Raw genomic sequence first — 17,923 nt, forward strand, 5'->3', positions numbered from 1 at the left:
TTACTGGGTAGCAGGGCACAGTGCACGTTGTAGGTACTCTGGAAAAGGCATCACCTCAAGAGATACATGCTTAATGCCCCAGGAAACCAGATAGCATCTACAGGCTGACAACTTTAGCTCGACAAGATGCCAGAGAGCCCTAAAGGTAGAAATGAACCAGAAGTGGAACTCTCACTTGTGAGGTTTAAAATTGAGGGGAAACAGAGGCCACTTGATTATGATATACTCTTTGGGTTGTCTCAACAGATTAAAAGAAAATTAAAAGACTTTAAAAGTACATTTTCTAATGGGTGAAAGGTCACCAGCTGGCATTCCACACCCAGGTCAGTGACCTGCTCCTTATACAAGTGTGGCAGAAGGCAAGCTCACTCCTGACATTACTTTTCCAGAGTCAGTGTGTTATGTCTCTGCTTTATGCTCCTTAGAAAGAAGATAAAAGACTTGAAAGCCTTGATGTGATTTTTCTGGTAGTTGCCAGTAGGATTATGCTAAGTGAGATCTTCCCTGAAGACTTTATCCTGTGGTGTACCCTACTCTTATTTTTGCTTTGTCCACACAAGAAGAATAAAGAAGATAACTTAGTGTTGGGATGTGAACTTGGGGGTTTATATGCTAAGGGGAAATTTTTAAAAAATACATAAAACTCTACATATATTATGATGAAATTACAGAATAAAAAGTCTAAAAATAAAATAAATAAATCTTCTAAGTTTCAGTATGAAATGATGAGAAAGTTCTGGACATGGATAGTGGTCATGGTTGCAAAACAATGTAAATGTACTTAATGCCACTGAACTGTACACTTAAAACTTGGTAAAATGGTAAATTCTATCTTACGCATTTTTTACCACTATAAAAAATTTAAAAGGTGCATTTTCTATTGTTAAACTCTACTTGATATTACTTACTAATTATGCAGTCGTTAAGAGCGCTAATGTTACATCAGAATCTGACAGCTCTGTGTTTGAGACTTGACTCCAACTGTTACACCTCTGGAACTTAGAGCACATTATTTAACTAAGCATCAGTTTCCTTATCCATAACACAGGAATAATCAAGTACTTACCTACCCATTATAGTCTGCTGTAAACTTGAAATAATTTATGTGGAACTTAGCAGAGGTCACAGCATGCAAAAGGGGCTCAATAAATGTTGGCTATTATTTTCTTTTTAGGCTTTCATTCCAATATAATTCTTTTATTTTTTTTACAATAAGGACTAAAAACAAGGCTCCAGCACAAAAGGGTGGATTATTCTTTCTCCCTAGTCCTTACTGTCACATAGAACTCTATAACAACTTCCCATAAAATGCATTCCATGCTGTAGTCAAGGGACACCTGAGCCCCAAGTGTTGATCGCTAAGCCAATGGTTAATAAAGCTTAAAGTCTCACACCCTAAGAGGCAACAATTTCAGAGAAACCACAAGAACTTGAAATATTTAACAGGTTAATATATATATATTTTTATCAAGTATAACATGGTCATACAAAAGCATTTGTTACAAATATAATTCACACATACAAAAAGGCTATTTTATTTTTTTGTCCCTTTTATATCCTATTTTAGGCAAAATGACCAAACCTAGAAAATAACAGAACTGCACTAATTCTAAAAACTGGGAATTTTATAAATGAAATATATCCAATCATGCATACTTCCTCTCAAATTCCAAACAATGAAGCTTATTGAACTATACTCTTACTTAAATAAATCTTTGTATGATTCAGATGAAACATACATTGTCAATGGTTATAAATCCAGGTAGAAAAAGTACATAAAATTATTCATAAGTGAAAACACTTCATACAAAAGAAATGTTTTGTTTTGTTTTGTTTCAAAAAAACCCAGACAATATTAAAAGGAAATGCACTGAATTTTAAAACATTGTTTTGGACTATTATATAAAATACCAAAAGGTTCAGAATTGTTGAACAACAAAAGTTTTATGCAGAAGAAAGCCAAGAAGTGAAAAATTATTAAATGTATGATATCCAAAACCAAAAAGGACATGACTGAACTATACAGTTTAGAAACATGTTTAAGTGCATTTTCTTTGTACAGTTCAACTGACTACCACATGTAAAATCTGCTAATTAATTAAAATGCAATTAAATACAGATTTGCAAGCCTTTTGGCCACTAGATAAATATGAAAAGGTGATGTGACTTGCCAATTGAAAAACAAAAGTTTATGCACATACCATAAAAGCACAGATGGTCAAAGATAACACTATAAACTTGTGTGAAAAAACAATCATACCAAACAAAGATCTTTCAGGCACTTGCACTCAGAAACATTCCTTTCATAAATAAGCATGTAGTTTCATTTCAAAAAATAAAGCTGATTTCCCTCAATTGCACCTATTAGTTGAGAGCTATATCATATACTAGGGATGCACTTAAATGGACCATTTTATGGGGAATCAACTGAACTTTAAAAAAAATGAGTCTATTTATTAACAACTTCAAAAATACATATAATTCCAGTGAGGCACAGATGGGGCCCTATCAAAACATTTTGCCATTCAATGTAACCAACACAGGATAACACAATACGACGACAAAAAGCAAAATCCATGATCTGGCAATCTTATACAAGAGAGGCCCTGTCAAAAATTTCTTTCAGAAAACAAATACAATACCACAAAACAAAACAACAACAAAAAAAGAAAAACTGGATTCTGACAACCCTACACAAACTGTGGGATTTCATCTTCAAGGTCTTCAAACTGTTGCATTCGTTTTAGCCTTGGTCTCTGACACGCTGGAGGCACACCAGGCAAGTCATGCTCTTCAGCCTTCTCTTTAGGCTTACTAGCCGGCTGCACGGGACCAGCTGATGCATTTTCAGAACCTGGAATTGATTTCAGCAGACACTCCTGGGAAGCATGAGTTGTGCAAGGGGGCACGGCTGCAGAGGATGTCACAGATTTCTCCTCATCCCCTCTCCCACTAGCAGCAGGACCAGGTGGTTTATAAAACGTTGTCCAGTGCTGGGGCTGCAGTGTCCTGGGTGCTCTGACAGAAGCAGGAGGGCAGGAGTCAGAGGACCGTCTCTCTGACACCTGTTTTGCTGACCTGATGGGTTCTGTGTATGGCTTACTGGGCTGGGTGGTGCTGACTGGGTGGTCCCCACTGCTCCTGATGCTCGCTGATGCTTCTCCTTCCCGGAATGCATTGGGCACAATCACTGCAGTCTTTGCAGTTAGGTTATTTTGTTCATACTGTTTCTCCCGAGTTTTTTGTAGAGTTTGCTGATCAAAGCCATCAAATTTGGAACAAACAATAGCTGGGGTGTCTTTTCGATTAGCTCCTTCAAAGGTAGGATTCTTGCAAAACTTGTCTGAATTTACATTTCCCATATTTCTGCCATTTCTCTCATTTGGAGAGCTTGCAAGAAGTAGTATTTTGTCTATAGGCAAACTTACAGGTCTAATCTTGGTCCTTGGAGTATGCCTCTCAACACCATTTGTTTCCCTACTGGACTTCAGAGTAGGCAATTTGGAGGTTTTACAAACATCTTCCATCTTTTGTGATGCTGATTCAAGCTCTTGGTCTACAAGCAAACGCATTTTGTTGTCTGAAAAAGGAAAAGATTCATTTAAAAATCAAACTTTATGGCATGTAGTTAACAGGAGAGTCTAAATGAGTTATAGATCAACACCCTCTCAAAACAAGGGTCTTCATATATTTTTTTTCCAAGTTATTCTCAGTTTTTATGAGGAGTAAAATAATCGTAAAATATTAAAGGTACACTGAATTAAAATGTTAGAATTCCATATTTATTTAAATTAATATAATAAACAGCTACAAAATTCACTGCAGGTTAGGGAAAAAAACACACTTGCTGATGTAGCTTCTTTTATGTGCTGCATTTGAACAAGTATTTGGGGGCTGAAAAGGTTGCCACAATTTCAACAGACAGATATTGGTGTGTTACCCTCAGAAAAGTTACACCAATTTACATGCCAACCAAATGTAAGTATGCGCTGAATCCCAAAGCTTTTGCCAACTGAATCATCTTTTCAGTTATGCTCAGCCCACAGTGAGAGCATATCATATTAAATGCCTTAGATGCCCTTATCTGATCAACTAATACATGGACTATAATATTCATCCCGTCTGATTAAGGTTGAATAGTTTTAAGTAAAAAATGTCATTCTCTCTATGTTTTCTCAAACTGGGACCCTGAATTCCTTTCAAGCCCTATCCTTTTTTGTAGCATCTCCCCTAAAATATTCCCATTTCTGGTAAATTCTAGCCCTCTGCTCACGCTCCTCTTTTGGGCAGTGGTCTGCAGACAGGAGCCCATCAGAATGACCTGACAGTCCTCACTTCACCTGACCTTCCTCCTTACCTGAGACTGTGGACCTCTCTTTCCTGGGCTTCCAGGGCAATGCTCTCTTGTTGTGACTTCCCAGGTCCTTCCTCACATGTCTAGAACACCCTAAGGGACCTGACACATTGTGGTCTGGCTGTAGGCACCAAAGTGCATTTTTCAGTTCTAAGGGGAAAACCTACAGCGTAATGGATAAGAGTGCAGACTCTGAAGCCCAGGTGCCTGGTTTAACTCAGCTCTACCCTTTTGCACAGGGCAAGGCAATCTCACTGTCCCTCAGTGTCTTCATTCGTCAAAAGGTATCATAATTTTACCTGTGATGATATGTGGCCTAAATGATCTAATCATGAAAAGTCATAATTTATCTGGTATATAGTTAGCACTTGAAAAATAACATTTATTTTTATTACTATTCCTAATTGGGAGCCCTAGGTCATGGGATAGTGAAATAATCACAAACATAGGTTCAAATACTAAACAGTTTATTAGGGGCATGACCTTTGACATTATTTAACCTCTCTCAGACTAAAGGCTATGGGTTGAATGGGGCTAATATTACCTATTTATACCACAGAATTGTTCCGAAGATCAAATCAAATAAATGTAATCAAATAATAAGCACCGTACTGAGCACAGAGCAGGCAGGTACTTAATAAATGTTAGCTCCCTTACTTTTTAGATCTGTCAGGCTGTAATCACTAATATGTCATTACACATCAAATTTAACATATATGGCTGCGCTTAAAAAAACTGCAAGTTAGCTTTAATGATGTACAGAATTATAGTAACAAACGGAAGCCTTTCCACAAATGAATAGCTACCAATCACTGCAACTAAAATTACCACACAGTGACTAAAACGACTACAGTCAAGGAAATAAAAAAAGATATACATGTATGTGTGCTTAACATGTTAAAGGCAGGCGACAGGAAAAGGCATTTGAAAAAAAATTTTAGGTGTTTTTCGAGTCTAAGTTTTTTGAATTTCAGGAGTCCAGTCAACTGCTTATGAGCAGCGGGAGCAAGCGAGTGACCGACAGTGACAGCAGACGCTAACGAATCACCACACTGCTCGATGCCTTTCTGCCTTGACTGCAATTAATGGCAAAAGTGAAAAGTTTTCAAAACACAAAGCACAAAACACACCTAGGAATTCCAAGATGTCTTTGTAAAAGAAGGATTATTGTAAAGAACGACATTCGTATAAAGGCAAGGTACACCTAAAAGGCAACTTTCTTAATGGCTGGCAAAGATGCACTTACTAATGAAGCTTCTTTCTCTGACTTCTCTCAACTCTACTCACCTTGGCTTTTAATCATGGTTTATTGGGACAGTTTTAAGTCAGCAAACATGCATTTTACATGCCCACTCACCAATGAGACATGCATCACATTTTTCTAATGCATTTTGCTTCCGTTCTGATTCCTCAAATGATGCAGTGGATTCAAAACTTTTGCTTTCACTATCTGCAGTGTGGATATCCTGTTGATACAAGAAAAATTTTAAACTTGAAGCAAAACACACCTCAAAATAAACAGTTCAAAGATTCTTAACTTATTAGTAACGTAAACATTACGAAGTTCCAACACAATTCTAAAAGAGCAAAACTCACTTCCTTTGAAGAGAAAAACAGTGACTTCACAGAATGTTCTGGATCTCTTTCTTCTGGTGATAACAGAGGCTTCGGAAGATAGCCTTGGTCAACCTGAGGTGCACCACCTCCTGCACTACACAAAGCTACATCTTGTGGCCGTAGGGACCCATCGAAGATCTTCTGTGAGTAGGTAATGAGGAACTCCACCAACCGCGCTTGATTTGAATAGTCAGCAAGAGAGGAGATGGTGATGGGAGCAGTTGTGGGCCTTGGCCTAATGAGACTTGGTCCAAATATCACCCCCAAGTTTCTGGAGTTCATTTTGTTTTCTTCTGCATGATCCACAACTCTGCAACACAGAACACATAAAACTGTTATTAGATTTCCTTGACAGTAGATTACCATGGGTTGGGAAGGGTGGAGGAAAATGGGCTGCAGAAGTCTAGGAAAAGGATATACTTATTTGCTTAGATACTGAACACACACTAAGTTGGGTTTCACACTATTAAGATTAAATCTAAGTAAGTAGAAGGAACCAGTACAGCTTTACTAGTAGAAATAAAAAAAGATACCCCTAAAAGCTGCTCCCACCTTAGTAAATATATATTACATCCTCCCAGGTCCTTATGCTGGAAACTTTCTATCTCATTGCCCACAGTTAGTCTTCAAGCCTAGTTGATCCTAAAGATCTCTCTGGTCTATTGCCACTCCCACTGCTCTGGCCTTACTTCAAGCTCTCATCACCTTTTATTTCTCTGACTATTCAAGGAGATCCAAATTGAAGTAAATACCTCCCCTCCAACCCATTCTCCATACTGCTGCCATGAAGATCTAACAGGCAGACCTGAGTATGTTAAATTCCTGCCTCAAAATTCTTTAGTGAGTATATAAAGAAGACAGCCAACTCATCTGCCAGGTATGTATGACTTTATCAGGACTCCTCCTAGCTCACTTTGTGCTACTGCTTGCTATATCCTGGCCTAACCAAATTCCTCAACGTCCTCAAAAGCAAAATTATCTCCTGTGTCTCTGTGTCTATTACCCTCTGGTGGGATGTGCATTCTCTGTCACCAAACCATCACTCTGTTCTTCAAGTCTGGCTCACGTTGATTCATGACACCTCTCCCCCATCTTCCTCTGCTTGCTGAGCAAAGTTCCGTCAGAACAAGAATGATGCTGCACTGCACTGTGTGAGGGTCTGCCCCTCAAGCTGACAAGCACAACAGATGACAGAAACCTTATGTTTGCATCCTTATTTCCCTAGCCAGATCCTGGCATATAAGAGGCATCTTGAGGGAAAGATGTTGGCTGCATGAACATATATTCAATGTCTCCCTTTCCCTAATACGTATTAGAAATGAAACATTCAATGTAAAAACAATACCATAAGACTGTGAATGTACTCAATACTACTGAACAGTACACTTAAAGTGGCTAAAATGGTAAATTTGTATGTTGTATGTATTTTACCACAATTTACAAAAAACCATAAAAGCAAAACCAAAAAACTGATCAATTATCCACCCACTAATCAATGCCTGTCTTATTCAGAGTTCTTACCGCTTAAGATGAACTATGAGGTAATGGAGGCTGTTAAAATTTGATGCTGGCAATTGTCTTAGAAGGTCCTTGCTTTTTAGAAGAATTCGGTTTATTTCTATACACGTACTCGGACTTTTTTTATCCTCAGGATTATCCTTTTTCGTCTCCTGTTCTTCATTTACGTGTTGGATCTCTATTGCAAGGTCTATAAATTCCTTGTATAATCGGAATAAAATAAACGGTTCTGGGAGCTAAAGAAATAAAATTACGTTAGAAATATCATCTTGTCCATTTTTTTCCTGTTAATAATCTACTGAATAGCTACTAAGTAGTTTAGCACGTCCTTTTTAGAGTAACAGGACATAAGGTCAATCCACTTTTAGAAATGTACATATGTCTCATCACAAGGAAAAATATTTTTTGTATTTCTTTAATTTTATATCTGTATGAGATGATGGATGTTCACTAAACTTACTGTGATAATTACTTCATGATGTATGTAAGTCAAACTGTTATGCTGCACACAGACTTACACAGTGCTATATGTCAATTATATTTCAATATAACTATAAGAAAAAAAATTACACCCAAGAACAAGAAAAAAAGAAACGTACATATGTTTGCTAGATGTGATCTATAAAGTGAATCCAGCATCACCATACACTATATCCATGTTAAAAATGAGTTAACTGGTAATCAGTAAAACTCTAAACCTAAAGCTGCATGATATGATTTTAACACTATGATATTCTATACCAATTACATTCATGACTGCCCCAAAGTTGGCATGATCTTCAACTATTTTATTAAAACAAACCCAGGATAATACACAATATAAGTCAAATTAATTATAAAAAGCTTATTTTCTGTTGGTATGGGGGAGAGAGAGAACAAAAAGCTATATGGTCCTTGTGTTTTATTTGGGCCAGACTGAAGATTAGCAAAAGACAATACGACTTAAAAGAAAGAAACTGTCAACATTTTGTTATCTAATTTTTAAATATCACTTGAATTGCCATAAGTATGTCAAAAGATAAAGTTCCTCTCTCAAACTGTCAATGGGCATACCACCTTGATCTGTCTACTGGTATAACTGATTTCAATGATTTCACCACTCAGTGACAGAAAACACAGCATCTCTCTGGCTAGTTGATGTCCTGTGGTGAGGTAGGCACCCACTTCTCCAGTTTCCCCTCTGGTCCCAGAGATGGGAAGCCTTGAGATCAATTTCTACCTCTACGATCTTGGGATCGGAAGGAGGTCACTCTTGGAGCTTCAGATTTCCCACATGGTAATGAGTAAAATAAAGGCTACTCTCTAACACTGTTAAGAACTGAGCATGGCTTCCCACACTAAAGCTTTGGTCCCGTGGTATTCCTAGGACAGAACAAGAGCTGATAGTATTGGACCCCATTTATTTCCTCTCCTTGACTGGCTAAAAGAAATAAAGGATGATTCATTATGAGATTAAAAGTCATTCAAAGATACTAGTTTCATTTCTCAGGTGAGAATCCTATAAAATGTGATTAAAGAGACAGCAATAGTTCCCTGGGCTAACATGGCACATCCAACATTTGTACCTAATTTCTTTCCCTCTTACAACCCCACTGAAATAAGCCCACAGCACTGGGAGAACAGGAATGGAGACAAAAGCAACATATCACAAGCTGATTAGGAGAGGAACAAGTGCTGACTTAGCACTCTCGAGAAAGGTGAAATTCCAAACTGAGAACCAACGTGATTTACGGGATTCTAAGGAGACTCAGGGATTGTCTGACTAGGTCCTCCGATCTCGAGGGAGGGTGAGCTATCTAAAACGCATAGGTTTCTAGATGCTTGTCTCCACTCCATGCTCCTGAGCAATCTCAGAAGTCTGGGGATTTCTTCTCTAGGCAGTGTAAAACAGAGGGTCTCTGGCTGGGCAATGCCAAGCACAAGGAACAGGAGGGCAACCATCTTAAAATAAGGATTTAGTGACAGGATGCCTGCTGAATGCAGAGATCCTGGAGACTTCTTGCCTAACTTGGCTCTCTGAGTTCTGGAACCATACCTGTAGGAGGGAAAGACCCTTCTCTGGGGTATCAGACCAGCCCAAGAGCAGAGACCTAGAGATACAGACATCAGGTGCTTCCCAAACAGCCCTTCTAGATAGCACTACAGTAAAGCTCAAAGACTTCATGTATTCAAGAGCTTCCAGAGAGACTTCAATTTCCAAAGCTTTAATTTTAAGGAGACAACTATGGAAGACAGAAACCAAAATAAGTAGGAAAAAACCAACTTGAAGGTCTACAACTGTGCTGTCAATATCGTGGCTACTAGCCAAATATGGCTACTGAGCAGTGGAAACGTGGCTGCTCCAAACTGACATGTGCTCTATAAGAAAAATACACACCAAATATCCAAGAATCAGTATCCAAAAAAAGTAAAATATTTCATTAATAATTTAAGACTATTGATTAGATGTTCAGATATTTTCAATATGTTAAATAAAATATTAAAATTAACTTCACCTGTTTCTTTTTATGTGGCTACTAGATAATTCAATATTATATACAGGGCTTACATTATATTTCTATTTGATGGGGCTAGAGACTACGCAGAGAAAAGAATCTTTTTTTAAAAAAAGCTACAAATATTTCAGGTAGAAGAAATACTGCATTCAATAAAAAAAAGAATGCTGTAAAAGGAACATAAAACCACAATTCTTAGAAATTAAAACCTGATCTCAGGAATGAAATAGTTTACAGTAGGAATGAAAGACAAAGCTGAGGAAACTACTCAGAAAGTGTTAAAAGAAAACAAAAACAAAAAAAAAGAAATGAATAATAGGGAAAAGGGAAGGAAACTAAAGAACCAGTACAAGTTGTTAAGTATCCAAATATAAGTTCCAGAAAGAAAATAGAGAAAAAATAGAGGGGAGGAAATGAGCAAGAAAATTAAAGTTCCAAGAACTAAAGGACAACTAAGCAGAATGACAGAGCTTGTGGAGTACCTGAAACTGTGGATGAAAATACACCCACATCAAGGCATACACTGTGAAATTTTAGGATATTGGAGAGAAAAAGAAGATTCTACAAGCTTTCAGAGAGAAAACAACAGGCCAATAAAAAGAATCAGGAATGAGAAGGATTTCAGGCTTCAAAGAGAAAAAAAAAAATGCCTTCAAATTTCTGAAGAAAAATAATTTCTAGCCTACAATACTATAACCTTTCACAGTATCCACTCTTCCATTCCCATTCAAGAAAGCAAAATAAATAAATTTACAGATAAAACAGTTTCAAACATTTACTCTTACTCCACTTTGCTCAAGGATGGGGATGACCAAAAACAGGAGAATAAATTAAAATACAGGAGGATATACACAGAAAATAGGTGTTCGCTCACAGAAGCGGGTGGAGAAAAGAGATCCCAAGATGACAGCTCTTCACCATATCAAAAAGGACCCAGATGAAGAACAGAGCTCCTGAGATGGACACAATGATCCTATCATCACTATACTCTCTGTGACTGTCTCTTCACTTTCACCCAAGGACAGAAAGCTTCACCCAAGGATAAAACGCTGCTGGGCTTGGCCCAGATCTTTTGTACTTGGCTTATCATGACAACGTGCTGATTGTTCCTGTAACCCTTCCATGAGCTGCTGCCTGAGCCACTATGGCTACTTACTTCACCCACAGAAACAGAAGTGTCTTCTTTAGACCTACTCCTGTAACAGGAAGGTACAAGAGTGAGCACAGAAAGAGCAAATGCAGAGCAAGTCCATCCCTGACCACATTCCTGCTGAATTGCCAGTACCCAGCTTACAGGATAGCCCTGCCCGATGCATCAACTATGGTGAACTTCGTGTTCCCCAAATGCATTCACACCTTGACTACTAACCTCCCACAATAGCTATTTTAAAATATCAATGAAAGTAAAGCCATACTATGACCCAGGCACTATTCTACTTACTGAATCCTTCGTGTAATAGTGTGAATAGTGGACTTTTCTTAGACAGCTAGATTTATTTTTTCTATCCAGTTTTCTAGAACTTAATGATATATTGTTTAGGAATACACAACAGGTATTAAAACTATTAAAAGAGAGGTAAGTATTAACATGGTTAGGAAAGACCACTGGGTAGAGTTGTGGGCTACAACTGGGGAGGGCATACAGGGATCTTCTCTAAGGTATAGTAATATTCTATTTCCTTAAGCTAGGTGAGGGAAAAGGAGTTTTTATTATTATGGGGTCTTTAAATTGTACATATATTTTATACACTCTGATCTGTACATTAATAATTGGAAAGATATTAATATGGCCTATGTCAATGAAAAAATATGTGTAGCAAATGTTATCAGCAGACTGCAAATTATATTTTTGCTCTATTTAAGGTAAATTTCAAGGGTAAAAACTTTACCTGTCGAAGGTATAATTTCAAGACGTCACAGATGTCATGTGAACTAAATTCTGAAATGTCTACTAAGTGCATTCCATTTTCCAAGGCTTGACACAGTTTTTCAGTTTTTATTTTGTTTCCACATACACGATAAATTCCCTTGAGAAGAGAAAAAATTTTGCAAAATTCTGCTTCAGTACAAATGGTTAAATGCAGACATCTAAATATAGTTAGTGTCTACTTCAGTTCTTCTTCTTTTTTTTTTTTTTTTTGGGGGGGTACACCAGGTTACTTCAGTTCTTATTAACATTTTAGGAAAAAACTAGGACCCAATGAGGTAGTATTTTCCAAATAAATCTAAATAAATTCACTTATTTAGTAAAAATTGTGAGCACTGTTCTCCTTTATTGTCTCCTTATCATTAGAACAATCACATTTACATTTAAAGGGAGGGAGGGAATACGGGGATATGTGTATAAAAACAGATTATTGAACTTGGTGTACCCCCCAAAAAATAATAAATAAAAAAATAAAAAAAATAAAAAAATAAAGAACCTCCAAACAATGTTGGGGAAAAAAAATAAAATAAATAAAAGTTATAATGTGGACTTCCCTGGTGGTGCAGTGGTTAAGAATCCGCCTGCCAACGCAGGGGACATGGGTTCAATCTCTGGTCCGGGAAGATCCCACATGCCTTGAAGCAACTAAGCCGCTGTGCCACAACTACTGAACCTGCACTCTAGAGCTCGTGAGCCACAACTACCAAGCCCACGTGCAGCAACTACTGAAGCCCATGCGCCTAGAGCCTGCGCTCTGCAACAAGAGAAGCCACTGCAATGAGAAGCCTGTGCACCACAACAAAGAGTAGCCCCTGCTCACCACAACTAGAGAAAGCCCGTGCACAGCAACAAAGACCCAATGCAGCAAAAAAAAAAAAAAAAAAAAAAGGCAAAAGAAAAGCTATAGTGTACCTGTAGACACAAAGCTCTATTTTCAATCTCCGAGGCACATATTTTGAGTACAAAAGGGATGCCATCTGGTTCCTTTTTTGCAACTTGTGTGAATTCTGCTCCAAATACGTGTATTTTCCCCAGAAGTTTCTGATGACCACAAATGATGACTAAATTTTCCAAACACTTTCGGTGACAAACAAGGAGACACTACAAGAAAATGATGGTTTAAAATGGTTAACTAACCTTAAAACTATTGAACACGCTATAGGTAGAGTGGTAGCAAAATGAAAATGAATCTAAAAGGTATCACCTGTGGTGTCTGAAATACATTTAATAGCAAAATGAAAGAAAAAATTATAGAAAGTACACTGTGGTTCAGTTTATTAAAAATACATTTGCAAAAGATCCTAATCAGTAAAATTAATAACAAAAAAGCATAAAGCAAAAAGCATAAAAGGGCTAATGTAATTCTAGAAAGATCTTACCTCTTCACATTCAACACCCTGGAATACCACAATGCCTTCACAATCCCTGCACTTCGTGGGGGATCTCAGTTTGCGAAACTTGTGAGTGAGAGCCGCCTTTGACATCAATGTTTTCTTAAATGCTCCAAGGGAATTGGGTCCTTGCAACAGAAGTAGATTAGTATATAAGAATTGTAAGATGATAGAAAAATTATGCCATATGACACTACATCTTAAAAAATCTTTAAAAAGATTACAAAAAGCTATTACTTTGAGTCTGTAACATCAAAATAAGCATCCAACTTATAGATCTCTTACAAGGCACACATTTATCAAACATTCAAGCTATGAGTAAAAATCACCATCAAACCAAGGAGATACTTCTAAAATAGCATGGTATAATGTTTCCAGAATCAGCAAATTTACACTGTTATTAACATGTCCTTTATTACACAGGTGACGTTACATTCTTAGAAAACTAGCTATGTGAGGTTAGTGTGTCAGCATTATTTGCATTAAAGATAAAGCTATTCTTAATTCATCACAAAACTATAGATAATACTAGCTAGTATCTATCAATATCCTACCAGAGGTCAGATGTTCTTATACTATTTTAGAAAATGGTGCCAGAACAGGTACCTGGAGGTCTCAAATGAAGCCATTAATGTCACTGACTTCTCTTTTATATCCTTCAGCAGCCACAACTTTCCCTGCCCTCAAGAAGTACATGTATTTACTTTTCCCACCTAGCTATGCCTTCTGAAGAGGTTTTTCTCATATAAAAATCTCATGAATAGAATTTCTCATGTACTGCAACACTATGAGCAATTAAGTCACTATTAGATTTACGAAAGATCAAAATATTTAGCCTATTTTAGCAACATGCTAATACATTTTGGATCTAGTAGTTTTGCTGTTTATATCTTATATTTTTATTTGTAACATCTGATTAATACATTATCAACCCATACTTGTATATAATTTGTTGGGATATATGTAAGTCACCATAATGCTTTTTTTTTAGTACACAGTAAAGTAATTCTTTGAATCATACTATTTTTTCCTAGTATCATACAATGCTACTCATTCAACTGGCTTAGTGGAAATTTGATTCAGGTGAGTGTAATACCAGCTTCTGAAGGAGAAGGTGGCTCTCTTTCATCCAGATCATCTGCAGAAGACATGGTTCCACTGGATGGAGTTCGTGGAAGTTTTCGATGAAAGTCTCCTAAAAGAAAATTTAAGAAATGGGTAATGACAACACTTTTTGAATAATACAAATCATGCTATTTTATTAGCTACAATGTAAACATCTGCTTCCATTCACAGATTTTGGATACAGGGGATTCTGATACTTCCTCCTGGGAACAAAAGAGAATTGAGCCAAATCTGACTTTCCCAAATAAAATGAAAATTGAGGGTCACACATTCCAATGGACCTTACTGTCAACTTCTGATAGTAAGTGTTAGAGATTATAAACTCTACAAGGACAGGGAGTATTTTCTATTCTATTTAAGTCATATCTGATGTCTGACAGAATAGCTGGCACAATGGTAAAGTTTTCACTAAATGCTTGTTGAATTAAGTGATAAAGAAATACTTACAATGTAACCTAAGGCTTTCTAAAATATACAAAAATATACAAGTATAGCAACACAACAGTACCATCACATTTATTGGCATCACATTTATGTTGCCAATAAGATAGGAGACTGGGAACCAGGAACAAGGATCCTGGCAGGGAGCTGAGAGCACAGGACACCGGCTGTCAGCCGAGGACTTTGCCATGTGTCTCAAAGCATGTCTGGAAGCAGCCCGATTAGCTAATGAGGTGTATTTGCTCCCCACTGATACTACAAACAGGGCTGTGTGTAAGTGGAAGGTTACACTTAACTCAAGGCCTTAACTGTCTTAGGTTCAGAGTTAGAAAGGGTTTTACAAATGATTTAAACCACATTCCTTCCCCAAAGATACCCACACCCTTCAAACTATGCTTAAAAGGTGGTCATCTAGTTTTTGTTTTGAATGTGTCCCCCAGTGACAAAGAAATCCTGAGACCACACATTCATTTTAGAACTATTCTAACTGTGAAATGACTTCTTGTATTACTGAGCAGAAACCTGCCACTTATAAATTCCAGCCCTTGGTCACATGTCTCCCTAAAGGAGCAAATGAGCACTCTGACTCTCATCCCTTTACGCTTCCAGTGTCTGAGCACAGCTGTCACGTCCCCAGGTTTCCCCTTCCCCAGGCTATGCATCTCCGGGTCTTCACCCACTTATCATACGACCAGTTTCCAGATTTTTGTCTTTATCACTTGAAGTCTTACAGGATTCCAAATAATTTAGAGCTGGCTCTAGATTGGGTCTTCATTTCCGAGGATAGCTAGAAACACTCTGTTCTTACAAAGCTAATTACAAATATTCAGTTAAATATTTATGCTCACATCTCCAGAGTGTCCCTGAACAGCAGTAATTTTAAAGTAGGACTCAAAGCAGTTGCTGACAATCTGCCTATAAACCCCAGTGCTGCATGGAAATCATTTCTAACTTTAAATTCAAGGGCTTTATTTACATGAATAAAATTTCTGTAACGTGGACCACACACACCCCAACAACAAAGCCTTGGACTCTGAGGTAGGTTAAATCCTATAACGTATCTCCCACACTGCCAAGATCCTAGGAGAAAGAAGCTTAGCCAGGAAGAACAGGACTGGAGCAGTCTTTGGTAGAAGAGTGGAGGAGAAAGAACATCGAAAGTAATAATCTCAAGGGTTCAAGTGATACCTTCTTCTCTTGCTAGCTGTATTACCTCTGGCAAGTCATTCTCTTTGAAGCCACTAAGGGAGAGTTCAAAACATCTATTCTGCCTCTCTAAGGAGCATGAGACTATCTTTATCAAAGTACCTTAAAGCACATTTATAAAAAATGAATAAATTATCACAGGCACAAGAATTGGTGTTAACTGTATTGTTCATTATAGTGATTAACTACAGAACAATCCAAAAGATAGATAATCACAGTTATGTTCATAGAATGGAATACTATACAGCATATACTACAAAATAAAGACAGCTTCTCACATAAATAAGAATCTCAAAAAAAAGATGTATGAAAGAAGTCACAAAAGAATAGTATGATTTCATCTGCATAATATTCTGAAGAGGGCAAAGCTCAATTAGACGTGAGTACTGAAATATTTTAAATAGCTAGGGAAAGATTAACAAAATTCTGGATGATGGTTTATCTGGTGGGTGACAGGGCAAGGAGGGTTATCAAGGAGGTATACACAGGGGCCCTCTAATATACTAATAATGTTTTATTTCGTAGGCTAGGTTGAATATATGAGGGTTTATTCCATTACTTTTATTTAAACTGTTCATATATATGCACACACTCCTCTCTTTGAGACATTTCATTATAAAAATAAGGTAGTTATAAACAACAAGGATTTACTGTATAGCACAGGGAACTATATTCAACATCTTGTAATAAATAACAATGGAAAGGAATAAAAAAAGCATATATCAATAGATATATGCATGAATATATGTATAACCTAATCACTTTGCTGTACACTTAAAACTAACACAATATTGCAAATCAGCTATACTTCAATTAAAAAAAAAAAAAGAAAAAGAAGGCAGTTAAGAATACCCCCCAAAAGGTATATTTTAATCTTTCATTGAATTTTCACTCTAGACTTAAATACTTATGTACCTGGACTTATAGATTCAGAATCCAGAGATCTAGATTCACTGCTTCCTCCAGTGCTCTCAGAATCACTAAACATCCCAAATGTCCATGACCTTATAAAAGAAGGACCTTTAAGAAAAGAATATTTAAAGTCAAACTTTGCTACAGATGGATTTCATGAGGCAAAACGCTGACATTAGTTAAAATGAGACAACTCACGCTTCTTTACCAGTGTTAAACATCTGATGATAAGACAAGCACAGTGCTGACAGCTGTGAATAAGGCCTCATAAGGTCGCAACTCAAGGTATGATTTTTAAATTCCAGAGCTGCAATTAATTTAAGGATCACATTTAAACAATTTGATCTTTCATAAATTAGTGCTCTCTTTAATGTGAAACACTACCTGTTATGTCTGCATTGTTAGAGCATCTGTCCTCTTCAATCTTATTAGAGTTGTCAGGAAGGCGTACAACATCCTCTAAAGAGTCAGAAGGTCCATATCCGGAAGTGCGAGGACTATTTGTTAATTGTTTATTTACATTCCTAAGAAAAGCCCAAATAAAACTCATCATTCAAAAAAATGACTAATAATCAGCCTACTTTATTCTATTTTCAGAAAAATCTGTTAATTTAATGAACAGGGTAATTAAATTAACTCAATATTAAGAACAAACCATATTATACAGTTGAACTTCTTAAAAGAGATGTGAATAAAACTTATTAATCATTTGCATTTATTATGGCTGAAACACGGAAAAGAGTAGCAAGAGTACAGCCAATTGTTTATATCAAGGTTAAACTTTTCTAGTATAACCTGTGTGGAAAATGCAGGTTATGAAATTTGTGGATATTCAAAATTGATAACAACCATGATTTGCGATTCTCAAAGGGTTTCTAAAACTCAAAGAGCTGAGCTCTGGGTCAAAATGGAAAGCTTTACTCTCAAGTGAGTTACA

At 36.9% G+C, this 17,923-nt stretch overlaps 1 protein-coding gene across 8 annotated transcripts in view; it reads right to left on the minus strand.

Moving 5' to 3' along the window:
- Positions 1–2,439: 2,439 nt before the first annotated feature.
- ARHGAP29 (Rho GTPase activating protein 29) overlaps positions 2,440–17,923 on the minus strand; it is a 91,160-nt gene continuing 75,676 nt past the window's right edge. For all 8 annotated transcript variants that reach the window (XM_057717958.1, XM_057718014.1, XM_057717988.1 and 5 more), the window contains 10 exons: positions 17,371–17,510; positions 16,990–17,094; positions 14,399–14,497; positions 13,291–13,430; positions 12,824–13,012; positions 11,874–12,011; positions 7,493–7,725; positions 5,951–6,281; positions 5,712–5,820; positions 2,440–3,580 (listed from right to left, as the gene is read on the minus strand). In XM_057717958.1, the coding sequence (XP_057573941.1) occupies positions 2,691–3,580; positions 5,712–5,820; positions 5,951–6,281; positions 7,493–7,725; positions 11,874–12,011; positions 12,824–13,012; positions 13,291–13,430; positions 14,399–14,497; positions 16,990–17,094; positions 17,371–17,510 (2,374 nt within the window). In that variant the 3' untranslated portion in view covers positions 2,440–2,690. The remainder of the gene's footprint in view (positions 3,581–5,711; positions 5,821–5,950; positions 6,282–7,492; positions 7,726–11,873; positions 12,012–12,823; positions 13,013–13,290; positions 13,431–14,398; positions 14,498–16,989; positions 17,095–17,370; positions 17,511–17,923) is intronic.

The sequence above is a fragment of the Hippopotamus amphibius genome, chromosome 1, assembly GCF_030028045.1.
Source record: "Hippopotamus amphibius kiboko isolate mHipAmp2 chromosome 1, mHipAmp2.hap2, whole genome shotgun sequence".
Taxonomy (NCBI): domain Eukaryota; kingdom Metazoa; phylum Chordata; class Mammalia; order Artiodactyla; family Hippopotamidae; genus Hippopotamus; species Hippopotamus amphibius.